The sequence below is a fragment of the Labrus mixtus genome, chromosome 21 (genome assembly GCF_963584025.1).
Source record: "Labrus mixtus chromosome 21, fLabMix1.1, whole genome shotgun sequence".
Classification (NCBI taxonomy): Eukaryota; Metazoa; Chordata; class Actinopteri; order Labriformes; family Labridae; genus Labrus; species Labrus mixtus.
Genome location: NC_083632.1, coordinates 1,977,300 through 2,000,182, shown reverse-complemented (window position 1 = coordinate 2,000,182; position 22,883 = coordinate 1,977,300). Strand labels below are relative to the sequence as shown.

The 22,883-nt window shown below is 41.9% G+C and overlaps 1 protein-coding gene across 1 annotated transcript in view; it reads right to left on the bottom strand.

Annotated features, from left to right (window-relative positions):
• Nucleotides 1-22,051, bottom strand: part of LOC132955156 (corticotropin-releasing factor receptor 1-like) — a 79,939-nt gene extending 57,888 nt beyond the window's left edge. Inside the window, exons 1-4 of the mRNA XM_061027907.1 lie at nucleotides 21,388-22,051; nucleotides 13,338-13,425; nucleotides 8,193-8,252; nucleotides 7,734-7,859 (exon numbers count right to left, since the gene is read on the bottom strand). Coding sequence (XP_060883890.1) covers nucleotides 7,734-7,859; nucleotides 8,193-8,252; nucleotides 13,338-13,425; nucleotides 21,388-21,417 — 304 coding nt within the window. The 5' untranslated portion in view covers nucleotides 21,418-22,051. The remainder of the gene's footprint in view (nucleotides 1-7,733; nucleotides 7,860-8,192; nucleotides 8,253-13,337; nucleotides 13,426-21,387) is intronic.
• Between the last annotated feature and the right edge of the window lie 832 nt (nucleotides 22,052-22,883).

Here is a 22,883-nt window from a genome sequence, read left to right as displayed (position 1 = left end):
ATACCAAATCTTTAGAAAAAGAAAAAGGAATAAACTAATGGAGAATGGTTTTAAATCACGTGATACCTTTAAGTATTTTGTATCAAATAAAAACCTAAAGTTCTACAGAACCAAAGCAATCACCAATGGAATGCATTTCCATTTCCAGTAATGAGTTCTGCAGGTCATCATTAGGATATATTATCTCATAATAAAGGGATCAGTGGAAGGTTAAAGGCTGATTGAGTACAAAGCTTTCAATTATAGACTCATAAAATATTGATATTGTCCCTGTCAATCATCCGTTATGAGCCAGTAGAAATGTGAGGAGGTGCCTGTCACTGGATTTGATTTTTTTCAGTGTTTGAGATGTTGATGAGAGCTAAAAGTCAGTGAGGAGGGGCTCTTTATAAAAAAAAAACATAGCCCCAAGGTGACAGGCTGTATGAGTGCATCAAAGAGGAAGCTGATGATGTCATTGAGGCTGGGAGGCGGGGCCAAGTTTTGGATCTTCTGTGTACAAACAAACAACATGTTATACTCGCTCTGCCCTGAAGGCGCTAATCAATCATTCACTCTGCTTCTTCATCCTCTTTGGTTTGAAGATGCTGGGAGGTTTGAGTGTCACTGAGTAATGTGGATTATATTATCCTCACTATGTTAACATGTGCGTTCAAAGTCCTCCTGCAGGGCTGCACATAATCTGACGTGCTCGCCGTCGCTCTTTCCGGTTTCAGGAGGAGCGACTGAGCATGCAACAGAAACACATCTGAAGCTCAATGGGAACTGATGGGAATGAAAATGTGCAGGCGGATTTAAGCTGGAACTCCTGATCTGGACTCAACTCGTCCTCATATTAGCTGTTTTATAATTCACCTGTGTGTCAGGGTACTCACACCTGCTACTCGCTGGGGTTGGTGAGTGAATCAACGCACTGCAGAGTCAGCTGATTGGCCCTGATTTAGACCAGGTGGGGGGAGATTATGCTGTATATACTCTTGTGCTTTGTGCTGACACATTATCTCACCTCTAGAGGTAGTGAGAGGTTATTCCGGTGTTTATCTCTTGTAGTGTCTGTGGCCTAGTCCCTACAAAGGCGGGTATTTAATCCCGGTTGATAAATGGTCAATGTTAAATGGACTTTAACATTGACCTTAAATGGACTTGAGCAGGTCACACCTACACATTCACACACTGATGGTAGAGGTTGTTATGTAAAGAGTCCATCAGAAGTAACTAATCCCATTCAAACACATTTGTACACCGCTGAAGAAGCAGCGGGAGCAACTCAGGGTTAAGAGTCTGCAGGAGCAGGGGATCGAACCCTTGACCTTTCAGTCGAGAGACGGCCGACTGTACCAGCTGAGCCACAGCCGTGATACACATACTAACATCTTCGTCCACATGAAAATGCAAAACGGCTGTCATGAGCACGCCAAGTCAACTACGATGTCCTTGTCATGCAAAAATGTTCTCGCCATTCCTCTGCTTTGACCATTTAATTTACAAAGTCGTCCAATCAGGCGTCTCTGCTCGTCCACATAGTGGGAGAGTAACTGTGTATGTATGTGTGAGCATGTGAAAAGTCCAGTTAGCATCGTTAGCACCAGCGCTAGTTTGGTGACGTCTGCCATCTCTCTAATCTTATGGAAACTAAAGTGGCAGCGACGCACGACGAAACCAAACGGAAGACCAACCTGTGACAAAAACTCAGTTTTCCCCGTCTACACATAAAAACACCCTAAACAGAGTTTCTGAAAAAATTCAAAATGGAAGGAGTTTTACAAAAGGTAACTTTTCACCTTTGACCTTGAACGCAGTTTGCGTACAAAAGGTCAAAACTCACAGAAAAAGATACATTTTAAAAAACCTGCCTACATGTGGACTGAGCCTGTGCTGTGTGTCAGTCTGCACCAACAAAACCTTTCTGTTGAAGTGCTCAGTCCTGCTCGTCTCTCTAGAGTGTAGCTTGTGGTGTTGGGTAGTTTGATTCTACTCCAGCCTTTTGTGTCCGGTCTGAAGGGCTCCCAGGCAGCCAGTGTTCTTTTGTTAAGTGTTTCCTGGTTCTCCACAAACACTTAGTCAGTGGTTCAGTTCCTCCTTATCGGTGCATTATTTAGTTTAGAAATCCTGTTTTATTCTTGCCCAACACTAGTTTTGTTTTACCGCCCTCCCATCTAATCGATTTCTTGTGGTTTTTCCCGTGGGGAAAACGTTAACAACCCACAACTGCGTTCCACTCTCGCTGTAATATATCACAAACAAATATCTGTGGGTTTGGTTCTGTTTTTATGGGCTATGTTTTATTCTCATGCTGTCATTTAGTTTTTTTTTTCACATTTTCTGTTTTGAGGGATGAGGGGGTGAGGGTAACATGTATGTCATTCCATAAATTGAGAAATTGAGTTTAACTGAATTTTTCCTGAAAATCATGTTTTTTGTGTTTATTATAGTTCACATTTTTTACTTCTATGTCACCACTGATATATCTGTCATGATAACAATGGGCACATTGTTTGTGTTTACCACGTTGTAGTTGTTGCCTATCTTAAAAACTGATTTTTTTTATCTAAGTGGGGCCTCGCTCAGAGTATAGCTGTTACTCCTTTGCATCTAAAAGGAGCCAGTTGAGGTGGTTTGGGGATCTGATTAGAATGCCTCCTGGACATCTTCCTTTGCAACGCCAAACTAAGAGGAGACCCTGCATAGACCCAGAGATCGCTGGAGGGATTATATATCCCGTCTAGCCTGGGAACGCCTCAGAATCCCCCAGGAGGAGCGAGAAAACGTTGCTGAGGAGAGGGAAGTCTGGGTTGATATAGTAGGCCGTGACCCGACCTTGGATAAGTGGAAGAAAATGGACAGATGGATGGATGGATTGGTGGGTGGTGCCTCGCAGCTCGATTAATACCTCTTTGTATGCAAACACTGATTCTTAGATAGGTTTTGAAATGTACTATTAACATTTGATTCAATGACTAAAGGCAGACACAGAATGTGTAATCATAAATACAGTAGATGCTGCTGCAGACTGTGGGTGGTGTATGTTTGATTGACAGCTGAGCTCGGGGGGTCACGGAGTCACAGTGCAGACAGACAGACAGAGTTGTGTTAGCAGTGATGATGAATGACCTTTAGTCACATTTGGAGGTCACATTTTTAAGCTGTTCATAGATTGACAGCTTGATTGACAGCAGAAATCTACGAGTCGTCTGCAGAACGTGTTTCAGAAAGCTGCAGTCAAACAATATACTGCACACACTCACACAGTGAGAGCTGAGCCACGAGCTGATTCCTAAATCTCCATGACAACAGCAGGCATGCCTGTTTAATCTGTCTTCCCATCTGACCATGAAGGAATTTATTTGAGATGAATTTCCCCTGATTTGCATATTTTTTTGTCATTACTGCGTTGGGCTGAAAACGAGTACGTTTGTATGTCATGATTCCTGCTGTGATTGTCGTTAGCCGATGCTAAAGTTGCTACACAAAGAGATGAAACCACACCTTAAAAGCTCTATTTTAAGTCTGTTTTTATAACGTATGTGTTGTGTTTTAAGTGCGTTTATGTAGTAATAAAGTAATTTTTATTCTATTCCATTCAAAATGTTAGCTCCTCCTCAAGCCAAAAAAATACCAAAAAAACAACATGGACATGTGACTTCAGCAGCCTCAGTGTAAGACTCAGCCCTGCAGACTCATGTTAACCAAACACTTTCATGTGGTTGAACAAAGGCCACAGGAAGCAGGAGTGGAATAATTGTGTCATTACAACTTCTGGGTCTTAACGCTTCTGGGTCCTAAAAGACGTTTCATTCATTTAATGACTCTGATAAAGATTAAGAGATATCTAAGAACTCACAGGTAGTTTTTCCACCACTTCCCACAGCAAACACCTAAATAACCTTTTTTAAATCAACGGCTGTAAAGGTTGTAAAGTTTGAATCGGGAATACATTATTCTCAGTGTTAGGGGAATAGGAGGCGGGGTTAAAGGAAACATGATTGCTCCTTCTTTATCTGCAAAATACTCAAATTATTCTGGCCTTATTTCTTGGACTGTCTATATCAGTTTGTTAGTTTACTTTTCTTTCTGGTAGAAAAAAAGCCTGAAACAATAACATGACTTGCTGATATAAAATGCTAAAGCTAGCTATTGATATTTGGAGATCATTTCAGCACTTGGCTGCAGATTGGGATGCTGATTGATTTCCCCTACAGTGGGCATGGGTTTTTGGTTTTTCCCAAAGTGTCTCGAGAGGAATGAACAATGCTGCGTCCAGTGTTGCTCTATCCATCCATGGGTGGATGTTTGTTTGGCCGTTCAGGCGGTAATCTGTTTCATACCCGTGGGAAAGCCATCGAAACTCAACATTCATAAGAACATTATCACAGAGAGTCCACTCACGGTCATTAGACGAGGGATAAGACTACAAATAATCTCAGCTACCTGCCTTATGGCCCAGGTTTGAACCTGGATAATAAAGAACTAACCATTCCATAATAAAGAACTAACCATTCCATAATAAAGAACTAACCATTCCCGGGAAATTGGTCGTCTTTTCCCGGGAACCTGATCCATCTAATTTTCGGGAAAATTTTTAAACCCTAATGTTGACTGAAGCTCTGCACGAGACAAGAATGACCTCCTCCACCAACCATAATCATTCAGAATAATAACCACTCTAACCTCTCGCTCTCGTCGCTGCCTGCAGGCAGATTTCTGATACGGAGATATCATTCAAATTGATTTGACTTAAGCTTGTTGTTGTTCACGTGCTGCTGTGAGGAGTCAAATCACATTTATGTGTTCACATGCTTGGGCAATAAAGATTGTTCCAATAGAAGACACAGGAGAGGAGAGGGTTTTTTTAAATATGGATGTTGCTGAAGCTAAAAGCTAAAGGACAAAGAAGATTTCATTTCAAGTTGACAGTTCGGTTAGTCTTGTTCTCCAAGTCGGCGCCCAAATCTCCCGTCTGTTTTTGAGTTATGGGGTTCATAACATTCAGGATTTATTTCCAGAGAGGGAATTCCTTTGGAACAAAATGTCATCCTTTCATCATTTTATCCTTCACAACATGGGTGTGAAATAGGGCCTTGTGGTTAGTTTGGCCACCCTATGTACAGAGGGAAGTGGTCCTTGAAGCGGAAGGCCCGGGTTCGAGTCTGACCTGTGGCTCCATTTCCCACATGTCATTCCCCCCACTCTCTCTCTCTCCCTGTTTACGACTCTGTGAACTGTCCTATCTCGATAAAAAGGCAATCATTTTAATAAGCATACTGTGGCTCAGTTGATAGAGTCGCTTGTCAACCAGAATGTCGGGGGTTCAATCCCCAACTTCTGCAGCTACATGTCCAATGTGTCCCTGGGTAACTCCCACTGCTTCGTCGTATGAATGTGTGTGAATGGATCAGTTACTTCTGATGGTCACTTCACTCGGCAGCCTCTACCATCAGTGTGTGAAAGTGGAGGTGTGACCTGCGGTGTAAAAGCGCTTTGTTTAGTCAGAAGACGAGAACAGAACGATACAAGTTCAAGTCCATTTAGCACACAGATGTTTGCATTACTGCCAATTGTTTCTGTTTCTCTTCAAGATCACAAAGACCTCCGTGTTAAAACTTTGACCATCACAATGTCATCAGTTTATCATTAAGTCAAAGATGAGGTTTGTACCAAACATGAAGAAACTCCCTCCGGGCATTCTTGAGTTATGGTGTTCACAAAAGAAGGGACGGGCGGATGAACAACAAATAACAAAACATAGCTGCTGCGGTCCAGTCGGGGTCAATCGAATACATGCAGGGTCACATTCCTGGTGCTTAACTTTCAAACATAAACAACATTCTACTGTTTGCTTCACAGCGAAAAGAAAAAGAGATGCCACCCTGAAGACTTCCCAGAGTTGTGAAGTCCACTCTGTGATTATCAATCAACTTGTTGTTGTTTTTTTGCATCTAATCGTGTTTCAATTAAAAAAGGGGTTTACTGCTCCAAATGGGACTTAGAGGATCATATTTAACTGTCTCAACAAACGAGACCTCCCAGAATCTTCAGGAGAATCTGACTGTAGGAATACAACAGTGTCTTAACAGGGTTGAGGTCAGATTTGAACCCACAGCCGCCGAGACGAGGACTATAGCCTCAGTACATGGGACACGGGACATAACCGCTAGGCTATCGGTGCCCTCTTTTTTTTTAAGCACTCATTGCTTTATTATGGGTTTTTTTTATCCTGAAAGGCAGGATTAGTAATTTTCGAAAACTAGCATGATTTTGAAAGTGGCATTCCCTCAGTGCCCCGTCTGCACCCACCCCCTCCCCTCTGTGCTCCCTCAAAAGCCACGCCCCCTCACTCACATGCACAAGCGCCATTGGTCCAGAAGTGGACGTCAGCTCATGCTTTGAGTGTGGGCTTGTGCACGCAAGCGGTAGAGAACGAGCAGGGAGACAGGGAGGCGTGTGATTGGTTCATCAGATTGGTACCTCGTGGCAGACATTGGTTGAAGTTTTTACAGACTTACAACTGATACAGATGAAGGATTTTCTTTGTTCCTTTTTCAGAGAACACGAGTTATTAATTTCTGTCAGGACCTAAAGACAATTTCAACCAAAATCTGAAAAAGTGGATCTGGATGAAATTACCAACCCTGCCTTTAATGTTTTTTAATATCTGAGGCTTCTTAATTGCCTCTGTGTTTGAACTCTGTGATTTAAATGAAGCTGTCTCTCCTCAATATTTGATAAAGAAACCAAATGGGAAAATCTGAGTATCACAGTTATTGTGATTCATCCTCCGGGAGCCATGGGATATATTTGATTTAAGGAAAAACCATCCCGTAACTGTTGAGACATTTCTCCAAAAATGTAAAATGGAAACCTCAAAGCATCACGACAGTCAGTGGGATTCATCCCCTGAGGACCATGAATGTGAAAAAAATTAATTTAGTTCATTATCTAGTCGGTTGTGGTGGACTAAGCATTTGTCTGACGGACCTTACAATCCTCTAAAAGAAACAAAGTATTGATTTTTCCTCCAAATTAGAGTGCTGGACAGATGAGTAATTAAGAGATCTGATGTGTTTTCTGCAGCTGTTTAATCTCAGCTGGACTTGAAGAGTTTGACCTCTGAAGAAACTGTGGTGCTGAGGAGTTCAGGAACAGTTCAGCACCAAAACACAAACCTGAACTAACTTCTAACTTTAAAAAAGAAACCCTTAACAAAAATCAGACTTCAACAAAATTCTGCAGGTTATCACCGTGTGCAATCATTGGATTTAATGACCCAGATCAGGTTTCAAAGAGTCGTTCTGACTTTAACTGATGAGAAAAATGAAGAATGAACACCAGCTGTGACATTTATCTCCAGCTTTCATCCTTTTAAAGCGGCTTGATCGTCTCAGTGATGTTAGGATCATTCTGTAACATGAGCCCATCTTACTCCTGACACAAACACCATCCTCCTCCTCTTCGTGCTCTATTATCTGCAGCAGTCCTACTTTGTGTACACGTGTTTGTTTCTTACAATTGTGTGTGTGTGTGTGTGTGTGTGTGTGTGTGTGTGTGTGTGTGTCTTGCTAATTTCTATGGTCATGCTAATTTCTATACAATTACAAAAACAGGATCTGCCCAAGGGGACGAGGAGGAGCGGTGAGGGAGGGAGCATAGAGGAGATCAAATTGAATCTTTTCTGATCTTTTGTTTTCTGGAGTGAGAGCTGATGGGGGGAGGGGGACGGGACGGGACACACTTACTGGTGGTGTTGTATCTGACGCCGTAGAACATCTCCGGACAGGGTCGCGACACCATCTGGCCGGCGGTGCTCCTGGGCCAGCAGGTGCCGATGCCGTCGATGGAGGTGTCACAGAAGACCCCCGAGCCTGCAGCGCAGGGGGACAGAAATGTGAGTAACAGACAAACACATTCCTGGCATGCTTCAGGTTCTACATATAGCCAGGGTGAAATTCTGACAATGCTCCAGCGATGTTGGCAATAAAGCGCTGAGCCGAACGAGCTGTTTGTGTACACAGGCTCTTAATGATTTCTCTTGAGCTGAACATGCGTCTCCTGTGGAGCGTCGCCAAAGACTATTTCCGGAATTGTTCCTCGTCTTTGATGTTAGTCCTCATAATCTGAGTTCAGATCAAACTTCCACAACAACTCAACTGCTTTGTAGTGCAATGAATTAGTTTCACACAACAAGTCGCACTCACCGCTCCACTGACCCGTGGCATTGCTCAGGGTTGTGTTCCAGGAGGAGGCCAGGGACTGTACTGCAACCGGGAGAGAGAAGAGTTTCATCAATTGGCAGCCATCTTTGTTTGCACGCTTTAGAAGAGGCGATAGAAATCTCATTACATTCAGCTTAACAGCTACAAAGGGTGAGCAGTAAAGGGCAATGGTAAACACTGATGACAGACCCTTTTTCTCCTGGAGCAATAAGAGGGCGGCAGCAGCAAATATGAATCCAGACGTGCCCCCCGGAGGGTCAGGCTATTAATTCAGTAATCCGGAAATGAGGATGTTCTCCGGGGCAAAGTTGACCCACAATTCTAATGGAGTCAGATGTCTCCTAATCACGGCTTTGACATCTTATTGTGGTGGGGAAATGAAGGAATTAAACCAGACTTTCAAGTCAATTTGGAAAAAGAAGGAGAGGGAAAAAAAAAACACTTTTGGCCTAAAATGATATTCATGTTTGATTGACGAGGACTTCTTCAGGCTGAATATATTACGACTGCCTAGTGTGTCTTCTTCAGCGCCAAAAAAATCCCTCGCAGTGAACGGCTGCATCAACAAAAATCACGACTTTGACTCGTGAGACCCGTTGGCGTCCTATCTACCAGTAAGTGTCAGCGTTCCTTAAAGCCCACGCTTCTGTCTGGTCGTGTTACGGGAGAGATGACGGTTTTGTTTTCGGTGGAGAGGTGAGGCGAGGTGTGTCGGGAAGCAACAGAGGAAAATGTGACCGTGTGTATATCAGATGATGCAACAAAAGTCAGGTAACGCTTCATTTGCTGTTGAGTGTGTAGTAATGAACGCTAAGTCCTTTTTCAGCCAAGTTTACTGAATGTATCGTTACTAGTTATATAGTTAATTGTTAAGACAATCTAAGGTCACATTTCCATCCAAAGAACCGCAGCGTTTAGTCCCAGGAACTACTTTTCAAGGAAGTGAAAAAAGGATCAGAATGACGCCAGACCTGGACGATGGAGTTTGCAACAAAAGGGAGGGGTAGGGGGGTATACACATCCACATCCTTTTTTTTTTTTACTCTTATCTTTGGGTATATTTTAGTATTAGGTTTGTATTTATATCAAATGTGTTTTTCCCACTAAATTAATTAAGTTTGAACCTGCTCATCTTATCCACACACCCTCAAGGACACAAACACCAGTAGGGCTAGGCCTCACGTTTTTAAAAGTTCCACTTGATATTCTGTCATTTATAGGAGTTCAGCATCAGCGGCTGTACATTAACATTTTAAAAACGAAGCCATGAGAAGCTTCAGTTTTGATATAAAGAAGGCACCTCAATCTGTGTATTTACAAGAGGGATGTATGGACAGTGGTCTCTCTCTCTTTCTCTCTCTGAAGCTGATGGGATTCTGCTCTCTTGGTTTTGCTGCGTCTTATCTCTCCACAGGAATTTTTTTTTTTTAAACGCGACTTTTGTTATCTTGCATGGAGCCGACAAGGGCTCAGACACAGGTCGCCTGCACTTTAACACACTTTCTTGTGTGCTTGCAATTTCATGAATAAATTTTAATTTTTTTTAAAAAGGTTGGAAATGCACTTGGGTGGCCCGCCCAGGTATCGTCTACGTGTGTTATCACTTAAGTTCCATCACCCCTTTTGTGATCAGTGTTACTGACATCTGAAGGCCCAAAGAACAGACGTCACCAATCCCTCTGTCCCAGCTGTCTGAGGCACTTGCGGGTATAGCCGCTGTGAATACCTCTGAATCTTCCATCCATTGCAGTCTAAAGACCCTTGAAGATTAAATGAATCGGTCGGCTAATTTAAGAAAAGGTGACGTCTGAATTATCTCAAACTATAAAACAACATTAACACCATATGGAGAAACAGACGGGCATGATCATTTTGTAAAACTGCAACAACAGTAAGCAGAATCTTATCCTCAATAAAACCTTGACTGTGTTGTTATTCCATTAATATGTCAAATACCCTGAACAAAAAAACAAACATAATACTTCTTAGGCTCTGAAAATTGATGGCTACAGTAAAATGCTATGAGAATCTGACCATGGAAAGATACCAAAGGTTCCTGTTCCCAGGGGGAAAGTTCCTGTGGTGGAAATATGGCTTCATAATGTCATGTTCAGTTTTTGGAAGCTCTTGGTTTGTTCGCTGAAACTCCAAATAACACCATGTAGCCTGACCAAATAGAGTACAAAATAAGGTGAAAGGAGGGGTGTCAGCAAGGCCGCCCATAAGGGGGATGAATGGGGATAGCTTTCTGGAACCAAGTCCCAAGGGTAGGGCCAATAGAGGTTAGCAAAAAGGGGGTCCATCCTAATTTAAAGCACAATGACCAAATGTTTTTTATACCTAAAGACTCACCATGACCTCTTTTAGTGATAAAAACATACATTGTTTTTAGTAACATGTAGCCTGTTTTTTTATCTCCTTAGAATGATATGAACTTCTTTGAAATGTTAGCGATGCAAGCGGGCCCAAACGGAGCTAATGTTAGCAAGAAGGCTAGTGCTAACAGTACTGATTGAATGTGCATACGTTGGTTTAAATCATATCCTGGGAGGGTCCATTCACTGGGTCGTTCAGGGGCCCAGACTTATCTGTGGTTGCCGGTTTAGCTCAGTGGTCACATTGACCGTCCCATGTGTTTTTCCATCAAAGCAGCTGCCCCACTTTTAGCCATTAACTGCCTGTCTTCTCCCACTTTCTCATCCTTGTTTCCAACTCTATCACGTCCTATCGTTCTAATATCTGCTTTGAAAGGTTTCAAATGAAAACACACAATCAAGCTGCTTTAGAGGTCATGTAGGATTCATCTTGACTTGTTCCAAGAACTAAGAGTCAGGTTTCCTCAGCTTCGTCCTTCTATTTTTAAATCGTCCTCAAAATTTTGGAAGTGCTTAATCTCAGAAAAGCTTTTTTGTAGGTCTCATGTCTGTACCCATGGTTTAAAGGCAACGACAAACAACTGTTTAGTTATTTATCTTGACTGTAGAGTCTTTTTTTTCTCTCCTGTGAAGTTCAAGTTTCTCTCATGACCACACGGCGAGACGTCTGAAATTTAACTCAGTACAGTACGGTAACAATACACCTCATAAAACATAAACATTATACCTCAGTCAACGCCGGAGCAGGGTGTCATTATAGAACGGTAATATCAAGAGAAAGATTATACCTGAATGCAACCTGTGTTCAAGAAGGAAAGAAGTCTGCACAACACAGAGTCATAGATCAGGAAACGTTTCGTCAAATAATGAGGAAACAAAACGTGTTAGACTCACATATTCATTTTTATATCCATTATAAGTCAAGAAAGGATTCACAACTTACACCACTTTACAATTATATTAACTACATTTGACTTTTTTTTTCTTTAGCTTAATCGATGTTGTTGTTTGTTTTTATTGCAGCGTTTTTTTGGGGAGGACAGTGGAGAGAGTCGAAAATCAGAGAGAGAGAGAGAGAGAGAGAGAGAGCGGGGAATGACGTGAGCCATGAGACACAGATCAGATTCAAACCTGGGCCGACCACTCTGAGGACTATGGCCTCCATACATGGGGCACACACTAACCACTAAGCCCCTGGCTCCCCTCATTGCCTCATTGTTTTATCATGGTTTTTATTCCTTATTCTATTTAAGTGTCTAATGTTGTCAAAAAGCTTTAGCAAACTTTAGTATGAGCGCTGAAGCTGAGGCTCCAGACATCTTACAGCGTCCCCGACATCCTCTGTTTGGTGAGTTTGAGTTTCTGCAGGAGGTCGGAGAGACAGATCACCAAAAGCGACGTCCACAATTTAAGAAATTTATATTTTATAAGTCAGGCCATCGAACGACTGAACTCCAATGGTGACCCTGATGATGGGTTTTATTTTGGTTTAAATGGTTTTATGGACGTTTTTTAGACATTCTAAGTTTCCTGTTGTTACCTGATGAACTCTAGTATTTATGTATTTCATGTTTTTATGTTGTTTCTAAAAAACAAAACATATTTTATTAAATTTTATTTTATTTAACCAGATTGGTCTCATTGAGATTAAAAACCTCTTTTTCAAAGGAGACCTGGCCGAGACAGTCAGCAGCAAAAACACAAAGTTACAGACAGAAATACAAAGAGAGACAAAGTACAATTTACAAAACACTAGATTTTGGATTAGAAATGTCTGAGTCTATGTGTCTGTGTTTCTCGTTTTCAACTGGCTACAAAACTACTTCCCCCATGGGGACAATAAAGTTGAAGTGACACAGAGCCGATAAGTGTCGGTCTAATAAAGTTGATCTTCTTACTAGAGGTGCTGCTTGACCTTTTTGACCTCTTCAAGCCTTTCACTCTCCATGTAGTTGTGCTCCTAATCGTTTTAAGCTTAAATGTCATTTGATTGTCTTTGCAAAGACTGAAACATCGCCTCTGCTTCTTGTAGTGTTTGCTTTTTATTGCCTATTTCATCGATTAACAATTTATTCAATAACACACCATAAATTCTCCTGATTATTTTTCAGTGCACATTTTGAGGCGTGTAAACTGTTGTGGTCACATGAATATTAAATAAATAAAACATGTTGTCAGACTCTTGATTTATGTCATCATATTGACTTTTAATCGATGACTAACTGAGTGAGGCTGCAGAACATTCATTGTCAGATGTAATAGACACATTTGACTTGACTTGTTGTTGAAGTAGCGGTGAAGTTGAGCTCAAATCCACAGAGTCTGTGACAGCTTAATAACAAGAACCACATGGTTAACATTGTGATTAGTTTGTTCTGGAGTACCTGGAACATATTTTACCCCGAGGCGAACAACAAGAGGCCTCTTTGAGTGTGCCGGCTGCCTGAGCTCTCCGGGTGTGTGTTCACTGGTTATTTGATGATCCACTCTTACTGTACGTGTGAAGTCTACACAGAAACAGAGCGATAAAGGAAAGACACTCTGCCGATAACCTCAAAGGGAAAGTTGTGATTGAGGGCAAGGAGTTTGACATTTAGTGCTTACGAACATGAAATGGAAAAGACTGGAAATCAATTCAAACCCTTACGAGGGGCCGTTAAAGTGGATCAACATGAAACACTCGGGCTGAATTGGTCGAGGCCTTTTTAAAGCTTGTAACAGACACTGTAGTCGATGTTTATCCTCAACTTACATGAGACGTTCCCTGACAGCAGGAGAAGAGCTTCACATGTCAGATCTGCATACGAGCCCGAGGGCAGGAGGATCACGATGGCACAAACCTGATAAAGAGAAGAAAGAAGAAGAAAGGTCACACAGGTCACCATCAATCAATGTTTATCAGCATGATTAAGTGTGGGTCATGCTGGGAAAGGGAATCAGCTGTCGGTTTCCCTCTAAAGACACGTCTTATCATTCAACTGAAAGAGATACGATGCAGCCTTATAATGAAAATGTGACAGGCAGGAATGTTTGAACTTCATATGACTTTTTAATCAAAGGGCATATTGTTCATGAATAACAAAAGACATGTTGAATCTGGCCCTTTATGGTTTATGAAATATGAAAAAATATGAACAATATTTGATATATGCAAAAATGTTCTTTGCACCTTGTAAACAGAACATTCAACCTGGGCCCCTCCTCCTGGGCTCATCGCCCTAAGAAGCTCACTCTCACTGCAGGACGTTTACCTTCTTGTACCTACTCTGCAAGCTATCGCATGTTAGGCTGGCGCAAGCTAACATCAGTTATTGGCGCCCGCCTGTCCAACAGAAAGCAGGCCAAGCCCATGTCCACGGGTAAAACTGTGATTATATTTTCTGTTCTTTATTACTACATACAGGTCTGTCATATTCTCCTGTTTGAATCGCGTCCAATCGCTGAATTGAATCCTAGCCTTAAATCACCTGCAAGCTGTCATTGGCAGAAGGAAAGTCACCAGCTCCCCGTCGCCCAGAAACGTCCAGAGTCAACCAAAACAAACAAAAACAAAGATTATAGCCTAACTCTTATCTTAGGGTATATTTTAATATTAGGTTTGTATTTAATCTTTAATCTGTTCAATTTATCCACGCGCGCACACAAACACAAACACCAGGAGTTTTGAAAAGGAGTTCAACACAGAATCAGCAGCAAGCAGCGTAACATTTTTAAAAACGAAGCCATGAGAAGCTTCAGTTTTGATTGGCGCAAGGTGCATTTACAAGAGGGATTAATTGATAGTTAATCGACCAATAGGTGTGCAGGTTTGGTTACAGTTTAGACTGTAACAGAATAATATCAGTAATACAAACTATTGTTTCTGGGTGCTTGTTTCTAATAGTCACCAAAGAGTTTAACCCACGGCCGAGAATTAGCTGTCAATCAAATCCTGCAACCTGGCAACTGTGGCACTCGAGCCCTGACGACATAATGAAAGTACAACTGTCACTCTCTCTCTCTCCCTCGTCTCAGTGCTCATGTTTGAATCTCTGCATTCGCCTCTAATTCCCTCATGAAGTTGTGCTGAAAACTCTGGGTGCCCTTGAGCAGATGCTGCATGTATTAAGGACTCCTCTCTCCTCGTGCAGCGCTCCTTCTTTGTAGTTTGTAAATCATTTTGCCCGTCAGCACCCTTTCATGTTAACAGATACAAGGATACCATAAAACCATAAAAGCTGAGGGAGGAGGGTCGGCTGCCTTTTAGGAGGGTTTGAAATGTTAAGAACTGTTTTTTTGTTTGTTTGTGCATCATGTATGTGTGCAGTTAGCCTACTTTACGTGCGAGCAGAAGGACAAAAACATTAAATAATGCACATAATTACAACAGTACAGTAGCTCAGGAGGGTGGTGCACTTGTTTCTGCGAGGTCTCGTGTGACAGAACTGGTGTTCTCCTGCTTGTTTCTAACACAATAACAGTGAGAGACAGCATCTGCTTCATTTACTGCACACACACACACACACACACACACACACACACACACACACACACACACACACACACACACACACACACACACACACACACACACACACACACACACACACACACACACACACACACACACACACACACACACACACACACACACACACACACACACACACACACACACACACACACACACACACACACACACACACACACACACACACACACACACACACACACACACACACACGGAGGATACAAAGGTCAGAACCTCTCTCTGTTTTGAAATGACAGTTCAGTTGAATCCAGTGTTCAGATTCTTGTTTCTGCACACTTTGATCTCTCCTGGATTCTTGCAGTGACAGCTGGAAACCCTCCAGAAAACATCCAGTGAACATTGAGCTGCACGTCGCACCGCTGACATCTGGAAAGCTCTGATCCTCGCCTGTCTGCCTGCGTGCCAGCATCTGTCTGAGCTGCTTTATGGGCGAGGGAAAAAGGCCACAAAGGAGTGTAAAATGTCATCAGTTTAGTTTCTGTTTGGCCCCTCTAATTGACCCCTAACCAGGTTACACATCGATGCAGCCGTCCTTGAGTGTTCCACGCAGATTGCCAGAGGCCGGCTTCTATTACCTTTAAAAGCCAACGTTGCATTTCTTCCTAAATAAAACATCCCTCTCAATTATGCAACACGGAAACTGTAAACATTTCACCTTCTTCATATAGAAAATGGAGAAGCAAAAGTTGCTTTTAGTGCCTCCTTTTTTCTTCTAATTAGTCTGGAGTTCAAAAAGGCAGCGTTCATACCTGATGGTGACAGCAGCGTGAAATGCCAGTGCTTGTGTGTCGTGTTCATATAAAATGCTAGCGTGCCCCCAGATTTCATGGCAGGATTCCTGATGGCTGGCTGTGTCTGTTTCACGCTCAGTGAGTCCTGAGCGGGTATCAGAGCATGGTAACCTTCTGCACCCGCTGTCCATCTCCTTCCAAGTAATTAGAGCTCAACAACTGATGGCCGTGACCGAAACGACGGGACAAAAACGATTCCTGTGATGCCGGTTAAGTGAGTTCGAGGTGATTCTATTTCATCCCAGGCGGCCTCTAGAAGCATCAAAAGTCAAAGTAAAATGTGAGATTACTCAGGTGAAATACAAATTTTACCCTTGGATGATACAGGATTAATCAACCAAAATAAATAATCTCAGTCTTTCTCATTGTTTCTGCACACTTTTTAAAATAAAATGTATGACTTGAGACAATTTTACGATCAAAACAATGAAAAATTATTACCATATTTGCACGGCGTAGCGTTGGCGCATATTGGATTTCATGTGTGACTCAACTGCTTTGCTTCCAAGTTTTAATCTTTTTTTCCATTTTCTTGTAATTCATCTCATAACTATCGTTTGTTTTTGCCAATTATTCCCTGTATTTATCATCTTGGGTTTCCCCATCTTCTCCGTCTCTCTTCTGTTTGAATACGTTCCTAAAACGCTGCCACATGTGATGCTTTAAAAGCCATTCATTGTCCCGTAAACCAACAAATCTACAAAAGAAAAAAGGTATAATAAAAAATCTAATAACAGCGACTAGACAGTCTAGATTTGATAGAGTATTAGGACATGTCACAGTCCAGGAGCCATCTTAAATTTAAAACCTCACACAAGTCAAAATAAGAGACTTTAAAGCATTTCATGAGCTTTCATTTTAAAATCTAACTTAAGGAACCCTATTTCTGTCTTTGGCTTTTCTGGAGAATGGTTCCTCCAATCCTACCTCTATCACTCAGGTCCCAAAGGCTATACAAGAAACGATGTAGCCGCCATGACATCGCCCATCGGTTTGTGGACCGTTGTTTTAAAGCCTAAAGATTGGCCTAACATTGGTTGACATCTTGTTGTTGGTTTTTTGGGGCCAGGACCTCTGCAGTGCTCAGGAAGTGAACTGGCACCTCTCTGCCAGACCAATGGTCCGCACCAGGACTTGAACCGGCGACCCTCCGGTTCCCAACCCGAGTCCCTACAGACTGAGCCACTGCTGCCCAGATTTAATGCACATAGTTTCTGTTATTTTCATTTACTGTTCTGTACAAATTTAAAGGGAACCGACTAAAACAATAATTTATAAAGTGTAGGTGTCATAAGAGTTGTACGAATTGGAAAATGACCGAAATAAACTAAATTGAACTGCGAGATGTAGACGATAAAGTCATAAAATATTAATTAAGGTAATAAATGAACTCTGAAGGAGGCTCATTTTCTCAAAGACTTCTCAACATACTTCTAATCGACAGACTGACATTAATCGCTAACACTAATTAAACAGTTACAAAGGCTTAACAGCAACTCTAGTTTTAGAGGAAACTTGGAAGTTTTCTATTTGGCAGTTTTAGGTTCAAAATGATTTAAAAAAGTGTCATTGAAAGTGTGTTGTATTTGTATTTTGTTCATTGTGTGTGTGTGTGTGTGGGGGGGGGGGGGGGGGGGGGCATTGTCTGTACAAAATAAGACATGGTTGTTAAACTATCCATTAAGATAACTAGGAAACCAATGTGCAGTATTTCTGTCCCAACAGACACACAAAACACTGAATTTGACCAATGACATTACAGCTGACCCTCTGCACCCTTGTTGGTCTGAGTGTATGCTCCTGGCCTCAGGGGGCAGGTACTGAATGACCAGTTTGAGGACTAATAGAGGCGTCACATGTTTTGTAGCACGCAGCATTCAGCTGCCCAACAACCTCACTATGAACTCGGCACTCGGCACTTTATTGGACTTGCGTCCTGAAACCCATTACATGTAACCATGTGATGCTTTGATATTAATGATTTGGTTTTATGTTGTTGATGTGAAGCCTGGCACAGTTTTCAAATCCATCACGCACATCACGCAATGATAACACATTTTATTCTCTATAATCTGAAACATGCACACACTGCAAGATATGAAAATAACAGCACATCACATACTACAGGATTGAATTAAAGATTATTGTATGACTTCAGGTGATCTCATTTGGGTGAAGACTCAAGGTCTGATCATGGAGAGCTGGAGTTCAACTGTCAAATGCATTTCAGGTTTCTAGTTCACCTGTACGGTTTGCATCTGCTGGATCCTTTCATGACGTAACCATCAAGATTTTAAATCCTAAATATCAAACATGTTTGATCTAAATCAGCGGTGGCCCTGATGCTCTTTGAGCAGATCAGAGAGGTTTAGATTGGATCTTCAACCACTCACACTACCAAATAATCAAGGCAGATAAAACGGGTCCGAGCGACCTCGAGTCGGGAACCCCAACGGGATCGTCACGCAGGGAGAACCAGACCTCCAGTTGTCCTGATGATCCTGTAATCTGAGACGGGCTTTATGATTTGATGCTCTCTGTTCATGGCTTATTCCTCAATAAGGTGCAATAAAGGTTTTGTTCATTCATTCATTCTAACAACCATTGGAGTCTCCCCCTGCTGGCCGCTGTAAAAAATGCATGTATGCATTATTATGTACAGTCTATGTTTATAATGTGCAGTTTTTAATTTGGCAAAAATTAAATAGAAAGTGTCACAATATTACAAATTTTAAATCTAGACTTCTACTGTCTGTACGTGTGAGTAAGAATTTCCTTTGATTAAAAAAAAAAACACCTTCATCAGACTCGGCTCCGAACACTACAATGAAGAAATGAAATGCCAAAATCTCCCCTTGATTCTGTTATATAAGAATGATGGGATTATTCTCACAGATGCATGAGATGTGTGAGAAATCCTAAAATCTTATGAAGTCTGTGATTAAGTCCAGGAAACAGACAGATTTACTTCTTCCTTCATTGTTCTCTGAATAAGTATCATTTTTCCCTCAGTGATGCTTCACTACTTTGATATTTTCTTTCCTTCACTTCTGACTAAATATAACTCGTGGTCAGCGTCACCATACGAACATCATCAAGCACTATGGTCCCTGTCGAGACTTCTCCCGGTTTATTAATCATTTACCCGATGTGGTATAGAGTAACTGGTTATTAATATCTCTATGAATTAAACATTATCAGGTTACTCATCATCGGAGCTCACATCTTTCATGCCTCCACATTCAACTGTCATGTATATGCTGAGCTGCAGTTTCATCAAACTCACGACTGATCAGGTTTATGATGCAACTTTTTTCAATGTTTCTGTTATTCAACAACTTCAATAGCACATTCCAGGCCTGTTTTTAGTGTAACCATCAGGCTGTGTTTGCAGTAGAGATGGGAACGATCTGATCTAATATCAGTATCGGGTCCGTTATTGAGTCAAGTCCGATCATTGGGCGCTTTAAACCTTCTCAGCACGCTTCGAAGAAAATCAGACCAAACTGTAAGTGCCCACAAATCGTCTCCATGACGACGTTCAGACGAGATGGAGCAGCTCCTTCTTTCTTACACTGCAGTCTAAAAGATTGAATTTAAAAACCTGACAGTTGTTCCTGCTGCTAACTGTTTGTATGTGAAGCCAGCACAATGCAAAAAACAACAATAAATCATGATTTAATATATAAATATCTAAATCAGTATCGGAACTGAAAAAAAGTGCATCCATGCATCTCTAGTTTTTGCAGGTGAATGCTGTGTCTTCAATAATCTTTCATGGTGTCAAAGTGCAGACCTGTACAGGTTCAATTCACCTGCATGTATTAAACACAAAGGTGACGCTCTGCTGAAGACAGACGAATAAAGCATGAGGCAGAGAGAGCTACACTCACGCCAAAGCTGAAACTCTTCAAAAACACTGATTTGCATTGAAATAGGGATGAAATATCACAACTCAGAAGTTTATTATCCATTAAGTATGAAAAATAAACTCTCACTGAGAAATGTGATGGACTTAGAGGCCTTAAGTAGTATCAAGGACAGATTTAAGGTACTTGGACTAAAAAAAAGGGAACAATGTCAATAAGAGCAAACGATCAGCTTTGAGTCCGATTGGACAGACAGGTGTTACCAGTTTGAACTTCTACTGCAGCAAATCGTGCAAAAATCCTGCACTTTTCACTCCACAACATGTGTCTCTTAGCGCAAAGATTCAGTTAACACAAAAGATAAATTATGATCTCTTAAACTACATCCAGAATGCGCTTTATTGTCGGTAAAAAAAACGGCACCTTATTCATCCTTGGTTGGATATAAGCTTAATATTTCCCAGATGCAACAATAAAGCCAGGAAGGAAAAATGCTTCAATAATCAAATCCAGTGATGGGAAACGTTAACTCTGAAATATGGCATCCTGCATCATCTAAACTTAAAGCATGGGCACATTAACATTCTGATGCTTATAGTTTTGGAGGTTTGAAGGCAGTAATTCTACACTTTTCTTTTCTTCACTCGTCGGCCGTTAAATAGAAATACTCGCCTAAACTGGCAGCACAGTCCGTGATTAATAGCACTCAGGTACTTTTTGACCTCTGTGGACATCTGATATGTGAGTGTGTGGGCCCTGTATGGTCTTAAATCACAACAATGGGGGACACTAACAGAGGGCAGGGGGGTCTTCAGAGGATTCTTGGTTATTCTTGGTGCTGCAGCTCTCTCTCTCTGATCACACAATGGGTAGGAGGAGGTAGATGAAGTAATTCACCTCAGGCGTGTGTAACAACATCAGCATCTCTCTTATAGAGCACATGTACATATTGTTTGCCTCTCCCCTTTTTTTTGTCCACAACAGTATGACTCACCCAGAGGGGGGGAAGAGCTTCTACACTGAAACCCTTTTAATTTGTTCAGTTTTTTCTTTTCAGCAGGAAGTCAGAGGAGTGCACTTGCTGCATTAACACTTCTTAATCTCCAGTGTCCCAAATCCTCGTTTTCTTTTTCACCCCTCTCAACACCAGCATTAAAGCTTCAGCCCCAGAGAGAGTGGAGGAATCATGCCACTGAGGAGCGTTTTTCTCGTGCTTCTTAACCTTAAAGTCCTGCTTCTTCGTGTTTCTGTGCCTGTGCGTAAACATGCTGCAGCTTCAGCGCGTTATGTTCACCAGCATGATGCAGATTGTGTTAAGACTCCGAGCGGCTGCAGAGGGAAGGGGGGACAGCTCTCAATATTAAGATCAAAGCCCTAATTCAAAGCTTTACACTAAGCGAGGTGCTTTTTTAAACGGGGGGTTGTTTTTTAAATTAGATGCGAGAAGGAGACACATTTCTAGTCTGACATCTGGACGGGGGGTTGGCATTTAATCCCTTTTCATTAAGATTATTCTGTCTAATATCCGCGAGAGTAAGAAAGATCTTTTATACAATACAGTAATTAAAGAGAGGAGGATGAAGTTAAAGAGCAAAAAAGCGCAGAACTTACCTCGAGCAGATAGAAGCATTTTCGACGCATTTCCACACCTTTACTCTTCACATAATTTGGTCGTTAAATGTCTTCTTACTGACCACACTGCTTCCTTTTCTCCTCCTTCGCTGAGAATATCATTTGAGTTGAATTGTTGAAAGAAAAAGTCGCACAAACACAATTTTGCTGAAGGTGTCACAAATGTGTTGTTGGTGTTGGGAAATGTCACTTGTGTCAGCGGAGAGTCCGGATGAGCTTGTCCTGATAAAAATCAGAGGTAAGGATCCATTCAGAGAGAAAAAATGTGTCAGCAGGTCTTCAGGTGATGAACTGTCCTCTCTGTTTGGGGTCCTCAATACTCGATTTAAGTCCCTCGTCAGTTTGGGTTTACCAGACTGGAAACCGGAATCCACGTTGGAGAGACGCGCGCAACCACCCCGGTCCCTGTTGTATCTTTCAATCCTGGACCAGAACTAGAACTCCTTTTTAAAAAGCGTGTACAGTCCGCAGGAAACCCGTAGCTGCAGCGTCATGTCCCGCTGCTTCACATCCAGCTTGTGAGCTTCTCCGCTGCGCTGCCTCACTTCGCCGCCTCGACGCGCCGCCCACGTTGTGCCACTTCATCAGGAGCCTGCGACGCGACGCGACGCGACTGAGAAAACAACTCAATTCCTCGTTGTGGAGTTAATTATGCAACCGACGAGCGCGCTGCTCCAGTTCCTAATCTCTAAATCCCCCTGTGATAGACGTCACTGTGTGAGAAAGTTAAAGATGGGCCCGGGGTGGAGGGGAGGAACCGCGCGCAATGATGGAAAGAGGAGAAGCTCTAATTAAGCATCCACGAAAGAGAAGCCCTTTAAAACATGTGTCCCCGTTTTCTCCGGAATTAGTGACAAACAGAGTTTAGCAAATCAGGCTAAAGGGCACAATGAACAGATGGCCCCACTGTGTCCATAAAGTATCAGCAGGATCATAAGCGTGTTAATGAGTTACAGAAACATGCTCTCTGAAAGGCTCCATGTGTAAATGGTACTGATGCAGCAACAATTCATTACTTAATGGCAGAAAACTGATCAGCAACGGTTCCTCATAATGAAATTAGTGCTTCTGAAGCTGCAGGTTTTTATCCTCACTGTGCTCACACATTAAACCTGGTGGGTTTTAAGAGGATTAAAGGGAAGAAAATTTCTGTTACACAAAATGATGCCTATTTATCATCAGGGTTTTCACAAATTAAAATGAGCTTATACTGGAGCAGTGCTGAAAAATTAAGCAAAACTGCAGTACCTCGAGTGTCCACTTGAGGCTGTCTGCAGAAACCCCAGAAGTCACATACACACCCATTAAAAAAATCCTGTTTTTACAGCAGAAATTAACATGTTTACAGTGGTACAAAAAACGAATTTGGTCTAAATAACTCATGTCTTTATCGGCACACTACAGGAAGTACATTCTTTTATAACTCATCCGTTTTAATCACGAGGGCTAAGAGTTATTTATAACAAGGCACGTGG